A 20,969-nucleotide genomic window follows, 5' to 3' on the forward strand; every position below is an offset into this window, starting at 1 on the left:
ATGGTTGCCAGTGATCGGGACCGAGATTCGAATCCTGTGCTGTCTGTAAGGAGTCTGTACATTTTTTCTGTAAGGATTTCCTCCAATTCTTCAAAACGTAGCAGGGGTTGTAGGTTAATTGGGTGGCATGTGGGCCAAAAGGGCTTCTTTCTGTGTTGTGTGTCAAAATTAACACTTATTAGTAGTGCGAAAAAAGCACTCTACTCAATGTACACATATAAACAAATCAATAAAGTGCACAAGTCGGAGTCCTTAAATAAGTCCCATATTGAGTTTGTTGTCTGATGGTGGAGGGGGAGCAGCTGTTCCTGAACCTGCTGGTGCGAGTGTTCTGGCACCTATACCTCTTTCCTGATGGCAGCAGCGAGAACGGAGCGTGTGCTGGGCGGTGTGGATCCTGGATGATTGCTGCTGCCCTCCGCCACCAGTGTTCCCTGTAGATGTTCTCAATGGTGGGGATGCTGTGATGTCCTGCACTGTGGCTTAATTCTTAATGGCTTCAAAACTTTGGTACAAGGCAGTGGAAATGTGCAAGAGATAAAAGTTTTACTTGTTTTTTGTTAAACCAATTTTCAGACCAAGCATAATGGTGGAACAAAGACAGGAAGAGCACAGTCAGTCAAAGAGGATCATTGGGGAGAGAAGAGTCAACATTTCAGGTCAAGGACCTTCCATCAAAGTGTACTTTCCCTGAAAGCATGATTTGAAATTAATTCAGTGTTTCTGCTCTGAACGAAGGTTGTTTGTGCCTACTTACAGATATACTGTAAGCTTGCAAAGCATAAATTACTCACTCTGCAGATGGTGACCTTTACTTGTGCTAAATTTCTTTAATCTGGAACACTTGAAACTAAGAGCTATTTTGTGAATTCTTCACAGAAAGCTAGCTATTTCACCGTCTCTGATATTTGACTTGCTGTTCTGTTTATGTAAAAACACAATGCTGGAGAAACTCAGCAGGTCCAACAGTGTCCTTCATGTAGCAAAGATAAAAATACAGAACCAACGTTTCAGGATTGAGCCCTTCTTCAAGGTACAAACAAAATGTAGGCAGGCGCCCAAACAAAATGGTGGAGGGGAGGAGCACGGTCCCACAAGCAGGAGGTAATAAGGGAGGCCACGGACTGCTTAGGTGCTGTTTATGAGCCTGTCCTATGTCCAAATAGACAGTGGATGGACGGTAGATGGATTCTCCATCTCTCTCCACTCTCCTCCCCCACCAACCCCGGACTATCTGTATGTGGTCTCCTGCACTGTTGAAATGAGGCCAAGTGCAAAGTTGAGCAGCCACACCTCCTTCAGATCCAGCCATTTCTGCTATAAATCTGTGATCATTGCTCAATTTTTGCTCTCACTATTGATACAGCTTGAGCTGATGGATGTTCCAAAAGCCTGCAATGAGCAGCATGTTACACGCCTCTTTGGCCACTGTCCAATTCTCTATCACCCTCTCATTAACCCATCCTGCACTTCCTGCCCACAGTAACCCCTACTCTATCACAGGTATTCCATCTGTCTGTCCGCCACTTTTCCAGTTCGGACAAAACATCTCTGTTTCTCTTTCCACTGATGTTGCCCAACTTCAAGGTTCTTTTATTCAAGGTCCTTTTATTATGTACACAAAATTTGTTGACATTCGTTTGCCGCAAAGGCACACAAAGAGGCGCCACTGCTGGCCCGGTGCCCTCACCAGTAGGAGAAAGGGAGGTAAGAGAGAATCCCCGCAGAGACACAGCGTCTATGGACTCGCTGCCTGCAACCTCCGCAGCTGCATGGCCTCCTGTGTGATCCAGCGGTGAAGCAGAGTTCCTGGTTCTGAACCTCCGATACAACTACGGGCTCCTAACACTCGAGGCCTTTCTCACCTATCTCAGACCCTTTTACCTGGTTGTCACAGGCCCTTCTCCAGTGTCCCATAGCTTGGTGTGACTCCTTCAGACTCCGAGCCCCTCACTGGTCGCTGCCGTAGGGTTCTTTCCCAGGTTTCTCCATCTAGGCAGTCGTGGTGGTGGTGGTGGGGGGTGGGGGGTGGGGGGGGGGGGGGTTGGTTCTTGGTTCTTTATTCTCCAAAATATTCTGTATTGAATTTAAAATGGAGGTGGGTTGTGTTCTCCCACTCTGGTACCCTGAGCCTGTTTGCTATTCCCAGGAGCTTGCACCCCTCCTTGTCTGCTGCCAAGCATGGGAGCCACCATCTTGGGTACAGACCAATTAAAACCATTTAAATCTGCTCTCCCACATCTACAGCAACACCCCTGTTTTTGAGAGTTCCCAGCATTTTGTTGTCTTAATTTCAGATATCCAGGGCATCTGTGCAGCATTTGGTTAGCTGAAGACTGACATGTGAAGAGGAGGGTAAACCATTCAGCACTGAATCTCCTCTTCCATTGAACAAAGTCATGGCCACCCAATCCTTACCTCACAATAGTGGGGACCGTGCAATGATGTAAATTCCAGGGGAATTTCAGCTTCGCACTGTACGGTGAGGTGCTGCCTTGGTGGGTGACAGAGCAATTGGTAAGGCACCCTGCCTTATCTAGCCACCTTCCATGCAACCATAGAACTTAAGGCACAGAAACAGACCCCCCTTGGCCCTTCTAGACTGTGCAGAACCATTTTATGTTGCCTAGTCCCACTGACCTGCACCCAGTCCATGGCCCTCCATACCCTTCCCATCCGTGTACCTGTCCAAATTCTTCTTAAATGTTAAAATTGAGCCCGCATTCACCATTTCAGCTGGCAGCTTGTTCCACACCCCCACCACTCTCTGTGTGAAGATGTTCCCCCTAAACTTTTCTCCTTTCACCCTTAACCCATGTCATCTGGTTGTATCTCACCTACCCTCAGTGGAAAAAGCCCATCTACATTTACTCTGTGTATACCCCTCATAATTTTAAATACCTCGATCAAATCTTCCCTCATTCTTCTATGCTCCAGGGAATAAGGACCTAACCAGTTTAACCTTTCCCTGTAACTCAGTTCCTGAGGTCTGGGCAACATCCTAGTAAATCGTCTGTACACTCTTTCAATCTTACTGTTATCTTTCCTGTAGTTAGGTGACCAAAACTGAACACAATACTCCAAATTTAGCTTCACAAAAGTCTTATACAACTTTACCATAACATCCCAACTCCTGTACTCAGTAATTTGATTTATGAAGGCCAATATGCCAAAAACTGTCTTTACAACCCTATCTACCTGTGACAGCACTTTCAGGGAATTATGTATCTGTATTCCCAGATCCCTCTGTTCTACTGTACTCCTCAGTGCCCTGCCATTTACCATGCATGTCCTTTCTTGGTTTGTCCTTCCAAAATGCAATACCTCATTAAATTCCATCTGCCATTTTTCAGCCCATTTTTCCAGCTGGTCCAGATTCCTCTGCAAACCCCTCCAATCTTATTGTTATCTGCAAACTTGCTGATCCAATTTACAACATTATTATCCAGATCACTGATGGAGGTGACAAACAACAATGGTCCCTCCACCGATCCCTGAGGCACACCACTAGTCACAGGCCTCCAGTCTGAGAAGCAATCATCCACTACTTCTCTCTGGCTTCTCCCACCCAGCATTGTTGAATCCAGTTTACTACTTCGCCTTGAATTCCAAGCATCTAAACCTTCCTGACTAACCTCCCATGTGGGGCCTTGTCTAAGGTCTTATTAAGTCCACGTAGACAATATCCACAGCCTTTCCTTCATCATCTTTCCTGGTAACCTCCTTGAAAAATTCAATCAGATTGGTTAAACTCAACCTACCACGTACAAAGGCATTGTTGACTATCCCTCATCAGTCCCTGGCTATCTGATCTCTTAGAACACCTTGCAATAATTTATCTACTTCTGATATCAGGCTCACTGGCCTAGCATTTCCAGGATTACTTTTGGACCCTTTTTTAAACAACATGAGCTACCCTCCAATCCTTTGGCACCTCACCTGTGATTAAGGACATTTAAAATTTTTCTGCCAAAACCCCTCCAATTTCTACATTAGCCTCCCTCAATGTCTGAGGGAATATCTTGTCAGACCCTGGGGATTTATCCACCCTTATTTGCTTTCAGCCAGCAAGCATATACTCCTTGTGTTTTATCTGTATGGGTTCCATGACCTCACTGCTTGTTTTCCTTACTTCCCTCAACTCTGTGCCTGTTTACTGAGTGAATACTGATGTAAAAAAAAAACATTTAAGATCTCCCCCATCTTTTTGGTTTCATACATAGCCGAGCACTCTGGTCTCCTAATATACCTGTAGAAACCCATAGGATTTCTATTCACATCGTCTTCCAAAGCAAACTCATATCTTACTGATTTGTCCAGCCTGCTTGTGGTTTCCTCAAAAAATTGCAGTAGGTTTGTCAGTCAAGATTTCCCCTTCAGGCCTATTTTGTCATGTAACTCCAAGAACTCTGCAACTTCATGCTTGACAATCAACTGCAATAACTTCCTAACCCCAAATGTTAGGCTAACTAGTCTATAATTTCTGCTGTTTCCCTCCCTTTTTAAATGGCAAAGTGATCTTTGCTGTTTTCCAGTCCTCTGGGACCATACCGGAATCTATTGATTCTTGGAAGATCATTACCAATGCCTCATCTCCGTAGCTACTTCTAACAGAACCCAAAAGTGCATTCCATTCGGCCCTTTCGGCCCATGAACCCATGTTGCTCAAATAAACTATTTTGTCTATAAAGTGGTACCATATTATAAAAACTCATCCATTCGGCAGCAAGGCTAGTGTGACGGTTAGTGCAACACTGTTACAGCACCAGTGATTGGGACTGGGGTTCAAAACTGCGCTGTCTCTAAGGAGTTTGTACATTCTTCTCTTGTCTGTGTGGGATTTCCCCAGGGGCTCCGGTTTCCTCTTACACTTCCAAAATATACCAGGGGTTGTAGGTCAATTGGGTGTAATTGGGTGGCACGGACTCGTGGGCCGAAAGGGCCTGTTACTGTGCTGTATGTCTAAATTTGAATTAAAAATTAAATTAAACTAAATTGAAATGAAATTATGTTGTCTGATTTCTGCAATGCTTTCCTAGCAAGGGGAATTATAGATGGTCAATAAAGTCCAGTGGTGATGCCACCCAAGAAACTAACTCCAAGTCAGTCACTCTTGTTCACTCCAATACTCCCATTTATCTATCACTCTTCATCCAAACTTCCATGGATCGAACCACTTCCACCAAAGTACAGGCTTCAGTATTCTTAATTTGTTTTTATAAACCGTCTTTAGTTTTATACAGTCTAACTTATACGGCAATCATGTCCATGCACTTAAATTTCATCCTGTGGAATGAAGGGATATGGTTGAAGAGGCAGGTCGGAGAATATGAGCAGAATGGCTCGTTGAATGGCAGAACAGGCTTGATGGGCCGAATAGCCAACTCCTGCTCCCATTCCTTGCGTTCTTATTGTCTCTGAACCTCTTTGTTGCCTACATTTCTTTGCAATATGGTATCTCCAAGAAAATTTCTCTAAACTTTTTATCTTCAAGTCTCCTCCCAATGTTTTTTTTGAGGCATCTGTTTTCTTTTTCTAACTCCTCATGATATCTGCAGTGCTGAACCAGGCAAGAGCAAAATTTTACTATGAGGTGATTGAATTTATCTCTTCCCACTAAGCATGACCAGACACAAAATTGTTTACTGATGTCTTGGCTCTATAGCCTTGCAATGTTTTGGGGATTTTTGGGAACTCTGTTCACTTTTGATTTTACCGTTGCTCTCGTGACATTTGTTTGCAGTGCCTTTCGAGTGCTACAGAGGCAAATAAACTTGACAAGCAGGATTTTCTTTGGTTACAGATTTTTTAAAAATTCCCTGACAGATATGATTCATTTGCTGTGCCTCTTTAATAGATTTAAGTATGTGAGTTTCCCTGGTTTGTGGTAACATTTAAAATTTGACATCAAGAATGTTGATCGAATCACTTCCATCAAAGTACAGATTTCAGTATTCTTAGTTTTTTTTTAAAAAAAACCCTCTTTAGTTTTATTCAATCCAGCTTATTCAACAATCATGTCCATGGACTTAAATTTCATCTTGGGGAATTAAAGGAAAATTTGTTGTGGAAAAATCCTTGATAATAAAAACGACAGAAGTCTTTCTCTCTTCCTTCCAAATGTTGGGAAGACTAAAAATGTTCTCTTCAGCACCTGTAATAAACTTTGTTCACAGGCCACCAACTTCATCCATCTCCCTGGTGATGGACTGAAACTGTTCTCCGCTTTGGTACCATACTTAACCTCGAGTTGAGGATTCCTATCACCTTTGTCACTAGCATCTCTGTAACATCGTCCTACTGTACTCTGACTTTACTCACAGGTTGCCCGAACCCACTTGTGGCCCATGCTGCTCGAGATGTAGACTGAACAAATCTCATACACCCCCAGACAACCTCCAACAATTACTCTTTGTAAAACTGAAACCACCACGCATCTCTGCTGCTCCCCAGACCTAACGCACTCTACCAGGCTTGTCCATCCAGCCTATAGTATCGAGCATTCAAATTAAATAAGGCCTTAATTTTAAAATTCTCATCCTTGACTTCAAATCCTTTCATGGTCTCACCTCTCCCTAACTCTATATCATCCTCTAGCCCCCTAAAGTCTCCAATTCTGACCTCTTACTCTTCTGTGAACTTAATTACAACAGTCCTTGCAACTGAGCCTTCAGCTAACAAAATCATAGTCCAGAATTTCCTGCCTAATTCCCCCTGGATCTGTAACTTTCTCTGTTTCTTCCATCCCTTTTGTAGACTTTCTCCCCCGTTGGGCTTTGGACCATTGACAAGACTCATCCAGTGGCAGATTAACCATTTGGCTGAGTAGGCTGAAGCCTAGGGGCGCAGAGGTAAGGGGTTACACCATGTAACCACTTGTCAATGTGGGCTCACGTTATGGTCCACCATCAATCAAGGCTTGTGGGAGTACTGCATTCACCTGTCAATCAGCCGTGGGGTCTCAGTCCCACATTGGCAGTTTCAGAACCATGGCATGCATCGAAGAAAAATTTTCCATGTTAGGATCCAAATATCATTTGGACTGTCTGGGTCACCAGTGTAGCGAAGTTTTCTATACTGAGCTACTATAGAGGTCGACATACACGTTATGGAATCGCTGTACACGTTGTCGAGTTGATGTATACGAGCAGAAGTCGATGTACACACTGTGGAGTCTAGTGCAAGACTGACACTCCAGGCTTGCATGCTGCTTCTGTCACATGGACAGGAAGTGACATCATCAGAGATGTCATCAGCCCAGATAAAAACCTGTGTTGGACGCAGGTCAATTTCCCGCGTTTTCCACAGCAGACCCGCCATTTCTGGAGCCGGTTTGCTTGCTGGTAAGTGGGTCACCACACGTTAACCTTTTAGGTCAATTACTCTATTTTAGAAATGTAAAAGTCAGAAAATGTGTGTGTTTAAAGTTTTAAGAAGGATGTTTGGAGGGTAAACTTGCTTAAGTTAAGAGCCACACATACGATGAACTTCAGTATTTTGACAGTTGCAAGGCATGAAAAAAATGTTACTTACACGTTTTTACTCTTACATATACATTTTGATACAAAAAATTTATATAAATATTAACAAATACTTGTAAGTAATTATAATTATTCATGTATGTAGTTTTTAAACTGTTAATTTGTATTGGTTTCAATAATCAAATAGAATACATACTGTATATATTGGTGTAATAGTTGAATTTTGTGGACCAATTTTTAGGGTAAAATTTAGGGGGTCAATTATTACACACACACAAATTTTGATCGTGGTAAGTACCTGAGTTGTTTGAGGCATCAGGAGCTCGGATGGATGGCTGGCCGGGACCGGGTAGTAAGTCCGTGTTTGAGATGTTGGGAACTCCTATAGGTGAGCTGGAAACCGGGGCCTAGGTGAGAGTCCACGGCTGGGATGTCGGGAGTTTTGATGGATAGGGAGCTCCAGAGGGTGAGGCATCAGAATCTTGGATGGGTGGGTGGCCGTGGCATCGGGAGATCAGATAGGTGGGTGACCTGAGTGTCGGGAGATCAGATGGGTGGGTGACCAGGGCATTGAGAGATCAGATAGGTGGATGACTGGGGCATCGGGAGATCAGATGGGCAGGTGACTGGGGAATCGGGAGATTTGATGGGTGGGAGGCTAGGGCATTGTTATATAACATAAGTGTTATTGTGAGATCAGATGGGCGGGAGGCTGGGGCAACAGGAGATCGGGTGGGTGACTGGGGAATCGGGAGATCGGATGAGTGGGAGGCCGGGGTGTTGGGAGATTGGATGGGTGGGTGACTAGGGCATCGGGAAATCTGATGGGCGGGTGATTGGGGAATCAGGAGATTGGATGGGTGGGTGACTGGGGCATCGGGAGATCTGATGGGCAGGTGATTGGGGAATCAGGAGATTGGATGGGTGGGAGGCTGGGGCGTTGGAAGATCAGATGAGTGGGAGGCCTGGATCACAATTTCACCTGCTAATCCTACTGCCCACAACATAGCCACGTGCATCACAATCACAATCACATGACCACAAGCCACACCCACTAACAGTACATGCCAAAATACTGCCATGAGCCACACATTTGTGTCAATTAGCAGCATGTGCTCACGAGCCGCAGTTTGGTCACCCCCGGCATAGACCGAGGTTGTCAAGTGATATGTGCTTTTTGAGCCATCTGGTCAACCCACCTCAATGAATGTTTGTTAACATCTCGGCACACAACATTGCTGAACTCTGGATTTACCCACGATGTGCTTTTAAACTTGCTGTATTTATAATAAGCCAAAACACCAGACCCACTTTGGTACCTGCACTCAATTCCCAGTGCAATCCAGGTGCAGAATGTTGAGTTACACAAAAATCCCTATAAAATTGGAAATGGAGACAATCTGAAATGAAAATAGAAAAAAAATGAAACACACAAAGCAGCTCAACATCTGTACCAAGTGAAGACAAAACATTCCAGAGAGCAGGTTTTATGGTTTACATATGTTGCTCTTATTCCATTTCACAAATGAGGTATTTTCATGCTTTTGAAATCCAATTGGACAATTGTAAAACAGGAGGAACGTGTCAGTCTCTCCCGGGTGCATGCCACAAATAGCCCCCATCCTTTACTGGCACACACCTTACAATTAGTCTGCCAGCGTCACCTGTGGCTGCAAACCTGGATTAGTCTCAAAGGGAAAAGAATGAACTAGTTAATTCATTGGGTTTTTATCCTGCAGCTGGCTAGGGGGCCAGCCCATGAGACCAAAGGTGAGGAGGGGGACCATTTGGAGGGTGCCTTTACCTGTCAGTAGGTCTGACCTTGGGGTTGACATGGTTGTCTGACTTTCGACCTGCCTGGGTAGAAACCACCCTTCTTGCCCGACCTGATGGGCATCCCTTCATGTTACATCATCTTTACTATTTTGATGAGCATTATTTTTCTTGCCTAGGAAAATGGCAAGTTAGTTGATTAATTTTTCTTATTTAATTTGGAAACACTGCACAGCGACAGGCCCTTCCAGCCCATGAACCAATGCCCCCAAATTACACTAATTAACCTGCAACCCCTCCCCCACCCCAGATGGTTTTTGAACGGTGGGAGGAAACCAGAGGAAACCCAGGCAGGCACAGGGAGAACATACAAACTCCTCACAGACAGCGTGGGATTCAAAGCCAGGTCGCTGGCGCTGAAATAGCATCGCGCTAACCACTACACTAATCGTGCCACCTTGTAAGTTGTAAGAAATGAAGTCCGTATGGACATTTTGGTCAATTTGTAAATGGATCTTATTCTTTAGATGGATTCTATTTAAGGAGTGGATTAGTACTCTCTCAGCTAACTCCCTCCAGGAGTTTTACAGCTGAAAGAGTCAGAAGAATATGCCCATCGGCATTTAAGCCCATATGCTAATTTATGTACACAGTGGAGCCCTGTGCCAACATGTATTACTGTATATCTCAAAAACATATTACAACATGTCTATAAGGTGCTTGACTATGGTGAAGACTGAGAAAAACCCAGAAATATATATTTTAAAAATCTTTCACTTCCTTCATTTCCCATTCATCACTAGATCAGAAATTTCGCCTGTTGTCCAAATCTTCAATCATCTCTTCTCTCTGTTCTTGGCATGAATTGATGGAGGGCTCAAGTCTTCAACGAGTCATAGTTTGATGATAGCTGAAAGACTGGAGAGGGCACAGTGGAGTCATGGTGGCTGTGTTGGGTCCCCAGGTTAGTGCAACGCTATTACAGCACCAGAGACCAGGGTTCAAATCCCATGATGTCTGTAAGGAGTTTGTTTGTTCTCCTTGTGTCTGCATGGGCTTTCCCCATGGGCTCCAGTTTCCTCTGACTGTTCCAAAGTATCAGGGGTTGGAGGTCAATTGGGTGTAATTGGGTGGCACGGGCTTGTGTGTCAAAAGGGCCTGTTACCGTGCAGCATGTCCAAATTCAATTAAATTTGTATTTTAAGGGTTGTCTGGTGATGGGAAGGAGGGAAATCTCTGCAAAGGGAGATTTAAAGGTCATTTGAATGCACACTTCTCTACACTAAACAGAAATGACTTTTAAAGCGATGTGAAATAATTGCTTTTCAAACCTGCAATTTGCAATGCATTGGCGTCTTCCGGTATTTCAGAATAACATCTAGGAACGTTAAGGTTTGGATCACAAGAAACAACGTGCACAGAACAACTTACCAAAAGCAGAGTCCAACGGGCTGGAGATTTTACGTTTGCATTTCTGTAAAATCCCTGTACATGTAGGTGGTCAGTAAACAAACCCTTTGAACCACTTGCCACATCCGACCAGAGAGCCTAAATTGCAATAATATAGTTTCTTGTTTATCACGACCAATTGAAACTCTGGCTTCAGTTGACTGAGACTTCTGTCATTGGTGCAAGTAAATAACAGCTCATCTGTTTATGGGCACAGAACAGGGTGTATCGAAACATTTCAGGTACTAAAGGTTAAATCTATTCACTACTGCCTAGAGATCCATGCTGTATTAGGACTGACAGATCTGAAGTCTCAAAAGAGCTCTCTCGAACTTCCATTCATAATGCATACTTCTGTAAGGCTGTAAGCCAGATTTTTATGCTAGTCTGTTTTCTATCTCTGTTTGTAATTTTGACATGGCTTTAAAATTCACAAGGACTTTGAGTTTTCTTGTGATGTGCACCCTCCTGACTCCTGGAGGCTCCCAATGGTGGAATTGGTTCAGAAATAACCTAAAGCCAAAACCTATAACTCTTCCTCCGGAAACTATAATGCAACCTGAGGAGAGGGGGATAATTCAAAACCCAGTCACTGCTGAGGCGAAAGCAAATCAACCTGTAAACATGGCAGAAGCGCTCCACGTCAAAATTGAAGCAACTCAAACTGCAGATATTACAGCAACGCAACCTGGGACTGAAGCAACTCAACCTGCGGAAATTGCAGTGCTGCAACTTGCAATCACACCAGCAAAGCAACCGGCAGGAACTGCTGCAACTTTGGGGCAAATTGGTAAAATTTCTGAATCCTTTGCCTCCACAACCAGCTCTGTGACTGAAAGTAGCAGGCATGAACCTGGCACGGCGGAGACCCTCACATACACCAAATCAGATCTCAGTCAAGGAGATGCCAATCACACTCGGGAAAATGAAGAAAACGATGGTACGTCTGAACTTTTCAGTTCTACCTCAGTGATAACTGGAACCGGCACAACTTCAGCAACAGATACAGCCCCCACTACATCAGGTCAGTGCTGTCACACAGATCCTGCTTGTTCTTGTCTGTTCTCCTGATTTGTGCTGTGAATAGCCACCTACTCCACACACCATTTTGTTTCTGTGTTATTGAACTAAACCACAACTGAAGCGTCCTCAGGATATTGCAGAACAGGACCTGCCAAGATATTATTTTTGACAGATGCTGACCTATTATTATTCCTCTTTCTCTCTCTCTCTCTCTCTCTCTCTCTCTCTCACTCTCTCTCTCTCTCTCTCACTCTCTCTCTCTCTCTCTCTCTCTCTCACTCTCTCTCTCTGTGCCTTGTCTACCTGCTGGCAGGATTACCTTCCCCCATCACCACTGAATCTCACCTCCTTCCCATCTCCATCTGCCATGGAGTTTTTTCTCTTCCCTCTACCTTCTTAGTATCCTTCAATAAGAACTCTCACCACAACATGGAGCTTGCGTTTCCCTTCTCCCATTAAACCTGTGACCAATTTTGCTGAAGCTAACATCATTACAAAGATGGGGACGAGGTAAGAAACAGCACGAGGCTGGAGAAACTCAGTCAAACAGTGCCCTTTATATTGCAAAGATAAAGATACATCACAGACATTTTGGGTTGGAGCCCTTTAATAAGGCATGAGCAAATCTCAGCAGGCACCCAAACAAAATGGTTGCGGGGGAAGGGTGGGGGGGGGGTGGTGGAGCATGGTTCCAAAGACAGGAGGTTATAAGTGGACAAGGGAGGGAGGGCACAAGAGCAAATAGGGGAAGGAAGGATGGCTCTGTAAATGGAGAGGGAAGTGGGTAGAGAGCTGAAGGAAGAAGACAGAGGGAAGGGGAAAGGTGGGAGATCGGGGAGCAGGCTAGCAGAAACTGGAGAAGTTGATGTTAATGCCATCCAGTTGGAGTGTGCCCAGATGGACAATCAAGGGTTATTCTTCCAATTTATGGGTGGTCTTGGTGGGATAATACATGAGACCATGGACAGTCATGTGAGCATGGCACGGATGTGAGTGGGCGCGGATTTAATATGTTTGGCCGCTGGGAGATCCCTGTCATTAATGCTGTCTCACCCAGCCCTGTCTCTCTGATGTAGAGAAGGCCATAAAGGGAGCACCAGATACTGTAGATGACTCCTGTAGATACACTGATGTTCTTCTTTGGCTTGGCTTCGCGGACGAAGATTTATGGAGGGGGTAAAATGTCCACGTCAGCTGCAGGCTCGTTGGTGGCTGACAAGTCCGATGCGGGACAGGCAGACACGGTTGCAGCGGTTGCAGGGGAAAATTGGTGGGTTGGGGTTGGGTGTTGGGTTTTTCCTCCTTTGCCTTTTGTCAGTGAGGTGGGCTCTGTGGTCTTCTTCAAAGGAGGTTGCTGCCCGCCGAACTGTGAGGCGCGAAGATGCACGGTTTGAGGCGATATCAGCCCACTGGCGGTGGTCAATGTGGCAGGCACCAAGAGATTTCTTTAGGCAGTCCTTGTACCTCTTCTTTGCTGCACCTCTATCTCGGTGGCCAGTGGAGAGCTCGCCATATAACACGATCTTGGGAAGGCGATGGTCCTCCATTCTGGAGACGTGACCCACCCAGCGCAGCTGGATCTTCAGCAGCGTGGACTCGATGCTGTCGACCTCTGCCACCTCGAGTACTTCGACGTTAGGGAGCACTTTCATCCCTAACGTCGAAGTACTCGAGAACATTCAACATACACTGATGTAGTCTGCTCCTTATTACCCCCTCTGTTCAGAGGCAATTAGGGACAGAAAATAAATGCTGGTTTTTCAGGTAACGTCCACATTATGTGAATGGATTTAAAAGTCATGCCACTTGCTTTAGAACATAGAACATTACAGCATAGTTCAGATCCTTCAGCCCATGATGTTGTGCCAGCCTATGGAAACCTACTCCAAAACAATCTAATCCTTCCCCACCTGACACCCAGAATCCTTGATTTTTCTTGCATCCATGTGCCTATTTAAGAGGATTTTTAAAAAATGTCCCTATTGTACCTGAAGAGTGGATCTAAATAATCAAAGGCTTGTTGATCCAAACCAAGGCTTTTATAACTAGAAGACTGAAGCATATCACAAGTAGGTCGACCAGTCCAGAATGACCTGGTCTGGCTAGGAGGAACCCTTTAAGACCTGCCAGTAGATGTGGCTACGCTCTCAGCCAATCACAGTCATCCTGCACAACAATCTGTACATATACACATAGAATCTGTATTATCACAGTACCAGCCTCCACCACCACCCCCAGCAATGCATTCCTGGCACATACCACATTCTGTGTAATAATAAAACTTACCTCTGATATCACCCCTAAATTTTCCTTTACTTACTTTAAACGTATCCTCCAGTATTTTCTTTGGGTATTCAAGACTATCACTTTGCAACCTTATTGACACATATCTACAATTACTGCTATAACTATATGCTATGGAAGCATCACTAACAAAATGTGACATCCAGTCCCGCAAGGAGGTATTAGTACAGAGGGCCAACTTAATCCTTGATTAAAAGATGGTCGTGAGGTTTAGAATGGAAATTGGAAATGGAACGGTGTCAAGGAGGTCAGACCGGAAGTCTGTACAGAATTTTAGGAACGGTTAAATATTATAGGCAATTCTGTAAAAACTTTGCTTTCATCTGATTAATATTTTGAGCCGAATGAAAAGAATTATATTCTGAAGGCAGAGAGTCATTTTCAGATCAATTCAGAAGTCAAGACCCTGTGACAAGTGCAGGAATTGAAAGCTAGTGAAAGACAGGGTTGAATTGCAGTAACCAGAATAGGTGCTGTTATGTGTTACTCCTAATAAAAGGGAAGTACAGTAATAAGTGGATTTCAAAAGGGAAACCACTTTCTGACTATTCTTTTGAAAATAAAGAATGCAGCCTCATCATGGATGGAAACACCGTGACTCTTAAGAAGTAACTGAAGAAGGAGAAAACCTGACCTCCTGGAAAGACAGGGCCTGTATTATCCTATTCACAGAAGATACAACATAAGTAGCTTTTAAATAAGTAAGGCCATTTCTCATTTGTGCCCAGAAAACGGTCACTCCTGTTTGAAGAATCTCTCTATGGAAAGATATTTCATCAAGAGAATTGTGAGTTGAAAGAGATCTGAAAATATGTTTAAAAGCTCTTCATAATTACTTCTGAACTGTTCTTTGAAAGGACCCTGAAGTTCAACAAGATGTTTGAAACTGGACTTTTAAAAATGACTTTTTCAGGATCAAGTTTAGTCTGTGATGATTTTGGACTTTAATACACACACACACATTTACATTTGCGCATAGAGGGGTTAAATTTAGAGTTAGAGTTAAGTAAAGGAATGTTATGTTATTAATGGTTTAATAAAAATTATTATTTTGAATTTACCATTGTCTGGTAAATTTTCCATGATTGTTCCTTTGTTAGTGTGGTGGTACACCACCGGCCTATTGCAGGGGGAAATCTCTGTACCTGCAGGAGTGTAAGGGGACAGGACAACACCTGGCTGGGTGCCAATCAGTGGGCCTGAATGGATCAAGCCCCACCCAGTCGGGTGTCAATCACCCTCCGGGATATAAGCCTGCACCGGCCTCCCGAGGCCTTACACTGAGTTGCTGCAGCCACAGCCAGCCTGGCTCTGTGGAAGTCTTTGCGAATTAAAGCCTGTTGTACAGTCTTTATCTTTGTGTGTGTCTGATTCTGGCTAACAGTGCACCACAGTTAGTATTAATAAAGGTTTATTAGTTCGTAACAATGTACAATCAGATGATAATAAATTTGAACTTGAGATTCATCAGAATGTTGCGTGGAACGGAGCACTTAGGTATTTATGGCTAGGTTTGTTTCCCTAGAGGACAGAAGGCTGAGGGGTGACCTGATAGAGGCATGTAAAGTTATGAAGTGGATAGATAGTGTAGATAGTAAAATACGTATAATAATATACAATATTATAAGAATATAAGATGCACATAAAATTATGAAAGGCATAGATAAGATGGAAGTAGGTATGTTGTTTCCATTGGTGGGGAAGACCAGAACTAGGGGAAGACCAGAACTAGCCTCAGGATCCAAGGTAGTAGATTTCGGACAGAGATGAGGAGGAACTGCTTTTCCCAGAAGGGGGTGAATATGTAGGATTTGCTGCCCATTGAAGCAGGAGGCGACCTCAGTAAATATATTTAAGACAAGGGTTGGATAGATTTTTACATAGTAGGGGAATTAAGGGGCATGGGGAAAAGGCAGGCAAGAGGAAATTTTTATTTTATTTATTCCAGATATATTGCCAGAGTACATACATGACATCACATACAACCCGGAGATTCTTTTTTCCTGCGGACGAGGTAGAAATTACTACTAATTGGTAGTGCAAAAAATAAACCGTACACAATGTACACAAATAAAGAACTGTAAACAGATAACGAATATGCACAAACTGTTTGGGCAATACAGAAAAAACAAAGAAAATCAATAAAGTCCACAAGTAAGAGTCCTTAAGTGAGTCCCTGATTGAGTTGGTCATGGAGGAGTCTGATGGTGGAGGGGGAGCAGCTGTTCCTGAACCTGGTGGTGCGAGTCTTGTGGCACTGATACCTCTTTCCTGTTTGCAGCAGCAAGAACAGTGCGTGTACTGGATGGTGTGGGTCTTTGATGACCCTTTCATCAGATCAACCATGATCTCATTGAATGGTGGAGCAGGCTCGACGGGCCAGATGGCCAACTCCTGCTCCTATTTCTTATATTCTTATGGTACAATAAATTTCTGATGGTAGAGGTGTGTAAGGCAGAAGCAGGGATTTGATGGGAGAGATAGGAGGTCTTGAGGGGGATTTGTTTAAACAGGTGGGAGTCTGGAAACCTCAGTACGGTACCCCTTATCTGAAGTTCCAAAAAACAAAAAGACCCAAAAGTGAAAAAAATTTGCGCCGACATGGTCTCTGCTCGAAAGTTTCTCCAGCTTGGGACTAATGAATAGATTGGATGGAAGTTTCCCAATATTCATTAGTCCCAAGCTGGAGAAACTTTCGAGCAGAGGCCACATTTAGAGAAGTTTTATTACAATGGGTGGGTGAAGTGAGTAGAACTCAAAGCAGAGACGTGAAACATTGACTAATGAAGGATTTTGACCCAAAATATTGACTCTCCTATTCTGAATGAATAGTTCCAACCTGAAACGTTGACTATCTATCATTTTCTATAGATGGTGCCTCCCTGCTGAGTTTCTCCAGCATTTTGTGTGAGAGTTCAAAGTGGTTTATTCAAACAATCCATGGAAACTGTCAAAGTACTTCCCACTTCAAAATAGAAAGCAAGGTGAAATTAAATGGGAATATATTATTGAGCATCTTTTTATGTATCGTATCTTGTAAAGTAGATTTTATATTTATGTCATGTATTGTATCTAAATAGAAATTTCAGAGAGAGAGAGATTGAGAGAATGTGTGAGAGAGGGGGATGGTCTTGGACTGCCCATGGCCTTCTTTTCTCTATAACTGCACATTGGAAACAACCTTGTGAACAGACAAACATATGTAGTTCTGTTGGGAATGAGCCAGACAGTCATCCTTGACCAGCTATCAGGGTTTGAGGAGGATAATAAAATGTTCACAAGGCCAAGTTGCACTTGCAGCTGATTTCAGAGCACAGTCTCACCTGGACCCTCACGAGGAGAGTGGTGTAATGACACACAGCTATCTGGACAACCACTAAAACCTTTGCTTCAAGAGAGTAGATTCCAATTTCAATTCCTCTCTTGAGCGACGCTTGACCCTGTGATGTATTTGTCCTTCTTCAGTCCCAGAGGTTTCTTGCTGCTTTGTAGCCTCTTCCATCCATCAAGATCATGGTGGTGGAGCGCAGATGATGAGACCACCCCATCAACCGAAGAGCCCAAAGTGACAGAACCCTCTTGGGCCACAGCGAAGGATGGTGAGGAGTTGATTCCTTCTTATGGGAACACTGTCGGAATAGTCAACATTCAAGGTATTGAGATTGAGGTCAGAATTAAAATTGCAATTGTGCATAGGCAGGAAAAGCTGTAAGCAGCTGAGTTCATTCTTAATCCTATTACCTAGAGAAGGAAAAACACTAAACATCAATTGAAATGGTAATGCATTGGATGCATCTCTATTGGGAAGTCTAGATTGCAGAAGGTATCTTAATAACTGAATAGTTCAATTTTCTTTGTTTTATATTGCACAATGCATCTGGTTGTTTTCAGCAAGTGTAACTCAAGATGAAAAGGAAATTGGGAAAGAGTAATGGAAATAGACAATGGAATTAACTCACATCTTTTTTTTCTCCAAGTAAGATAATTTTATCTAACAAATATCTTTGCGGCGCTTGCTGCTTTTGCCAACAATAAATCTAATCAGTGTTCCTGCTTGTATTGTGGCCATCTGATTTGAAACATGTAATGTCTGCTGACCTGATCAGAAGATGATTGCTTTAGGTTGGAGAACTGACCTACATCATTTGTACAACTCTCTCTGAATGTGACCGGGCAGCTTGGAGATGCAACTATCTTGCAACTTCACTTGTAATTCAGAAAATGCAGCAGGTCATCTGTGAAAAGGGAGGCAGAATTAACATTTCAGATCTAATTTTAGTTTCTGTTCCTCACTGAAAATACTTCAAGGCATTTTGAAGTTTAACATGTTTTGCTAATATCTGACACACAATGATCTGGTGACATCTTCATCCTGTTAATTTCAATTTAGTGTGATGCGGTCAATGGTTTCAGCTCTGGTTTGCATCCAATACAAACCAGATTGGAAGGATCAGACAAAAGTTAAAGGATTTATGTATGTTACATTCTGCATGTAGTATTATGTGAGAATCATGTGATACTTGCCGAATTTCTCTAGCATTTTTTTGTATTGCATTACTAATATTTAACTTGGTCAGGACTGACCATATTGCACATAAAAAGGTAAAATGCTAGAGAAATTCGGCAAGTATCACAGTAACGGTGGGAAGCAAAGGGAGATAACCCCCCATCACCTCAGCTTTTTTTTTCTCTTCTGTCCTCCTACCCATACCCACCTATGACCTCTTGCCTGTAGGCCTGTGCTCCTCCCCTGCCCCTTCTTCCCTCCTCTCCTCTTCTCCACCACCTTTTAATTCAGTGAGCTGACTGCTTTTTGCTCTTACTCCGACAAAGGGCTCAGGCCCAAAACATTGGTTCTATCCCATTGCTTCCCATAGATGCTGGGTGACCTGCTGAGTTTCTCCAACACTTTTGTTGTAATGCACTGAATCACGGCATTTGCAAACTTTCCTGTTTAACTTAAATATTAGTCATACATTGCTTCATGGTTACTCAAAGCTTTTACTGTGAAAACATATGCAGGAATCAGACTTAAGTATGGCCTCTTGGTTAGGGAAGGTCTGAGAATCTGAGGAGCACACACCAGTGTCCTGGTGTCTTGTTTTATGAGATCAGGAAAGGGGCCCTTAACATTTGACAATTAAAGAGGGTTCTTCAGGCATTGAGAAGGGATGAGAAAAATCTGTTATAATCAGATAATAAATATACTTGAATTTGAAAAATGCCTTTGAATTCCTGGTCTTCAGTTTTCAGTGCAAAGCTATGTTCCTGTTCATGTTCGTTCTACAGCTGAGAGGGTAGGTTGTAAATGGAAAATGTCTTGACAAGTGTATCTTGGACAAAGGCACCCAGGTTGCAGCTGTGTAATAGGGCACCTGCAGGTGTGTCACTTGGGTATTTAAACATGGCCAAGTTCCTCAACACTTTTAAGTGTATTTTAAGGATTTTGGCTGCTGATCATGAAAATCATCCTATAATTTTCCTATTACATACTGTTTTTTAGATATTACCTATTTTTGTGGTTTCACATCATATTTTAAGTCTACTTCAAGCAGACAAAACAAAGTGCAGCGTGTCATTGAAAATTCATTTTTTCATTCACACTGGGACGTCTTCCCGGCGGATCCTGGTGCAGTCAGTGACGAACACAGTGAAAGGTTTCACCAGGACATTGCAACCATGGAAAAGCGGTATCAGGGCAACTGGAATCCATCAATGCTGGCCGACTATTGTTCGACACTGACACAAGAGACATCAGTTGCTGAGTACAAATGAAAATCAGCGGCAAAACATTTTTAGGTCATAGCATAACATAACATAACAATTACAGCACGGAAACAGGCCATTAGGCCCTTCTAGTCCGCACCGAACCAAACACTCCTCTCTAGTCCCACCTACCTGCACAATGACCATAGCCCTCCACCTTCTTCTCATCCATATACCTGTCCAGCTTTTTCTTAAATAATAAAATTGACTCTGCCGCCACTATTTCTCCCGGAAGCTCATTCCACACCGCTACCACTCTCTGAGTAAAGAAGTTCCCCCTCATGTTACCTCTAAACCTCTGCCCCTTAACTCTTAACTCATGTCCTCTTGTTTCAATCTCTCCTACTCTTAACGGAAATAGTCTATCCACATCCACTCTGTCTATCCCTTTCATAATCTTAAATACCTCTATCAAATCCCCTCTCAACCTTCTACGCTCCAAAGAATAAAGACCTAATCTGCCCAATCTCTCCCTGTACTCTAGATGCTTAAACCCAGGTAACATTCTGGTAAATCTTCTCTGCACTCTCTCCACTCTGGGGGAACTTCTTTACACAGAGACTGGTCATTTGAACTAATGTGTCAGCTCCATTATGTGATTAAACATGCACATTTTATTATGATTTTTATTATCTTATTCAATGTAGAGTCACAAACATCAATTTAAACTCTAGCATTAGCTCTCCCTCACTAACGGGATGAGACATGTTGCCAAAAATCACCAATAAATTCAATACTCCTTTAACGTTGAATAGGATTGTCGAGATGGTTAGGGATGACAGCTGGAGGCAGAGGAGAGCAGTAAATGCCGAGGTCAAGTGATGGAGAAGCACAGAAACTGATCATCTGTAATAAGTCATTGGATCATTACGCCTGGACACATGAGAAATGCATCATAAAGGGAGCTTGCTTCGAATAAAAAATATGAAATGAGAAATGTTGTATAGAGACAGGCTCTTTCGACCCACTTCACCTTTATCATGGTCATGAAGGCCCATCTACACTTATCCCATTTGTCAGCATTAGGTTCATATTCCTCTATGCCTTTCCTATCCAAGAACTCGCCCAATAAAAGTTATCTGCTTCCAGTACTTCCTATTCCAGACATTCACCACCCTCTGTGTGGAAATACTTACCCATCAGATCTCCTATCTCCTTTACATTTCTATCTTC

The 20,969-nt window shown here is 43.2% G+C and overlaps 1 protein-coding gene across 3 annotated transcripts in view; it reads left to right on the forward strand.

Annotated features, from left to right (window-relative positions):
• Window positions 1–7,277: 7,277 nt before the first annotated feature.
• Window positions 7,278–20,969, forward strand: part of LOC138747530 (collagen alpha-1(XV) chain-like) — a 108,991-nt gene continuing 95,299 nt past the window's right edge. Inside the window, exons 1-2 of one of the 3 annotated variants that reach the window (XM_069906822.1) lie at window positions 7,278–7,343; window positions 10,058–10,218. In XM_069906822.1, coding sequence (XP_069762923.1) covers window positions 10,158–10,218 — 61 coding nt within the window. In that variant the 5' untranslated portion in view covers window positions 7,278–7,343; window positions 10,058–10,157. Of the gene's footprint in view, window positions 7,344–10,057; window positions 10,219–10,892; window positions 11,728–20,969 lie in introns of those variants that run through there. The other 2 variants (XM_069906821.1, XM_069906820.1) reach the window with 2 other exon arrangements.

Source organism: Narcine bancroftii, chromosome 12 (genome assembly GCF_036971445.1).
Source record: "Narcine bancroftii isolate sNarBan1 chromosome 12, sNarBan1.hap1, whole genome shotgun sequence".
NCBI classification, from domain to species: domain Eukaryota; kingdom Metazoa; phylum Chordata; class Chondrichthyes; order Torpediniformes; family Narcinidae; genus Narcine; species Narcine bancroftii.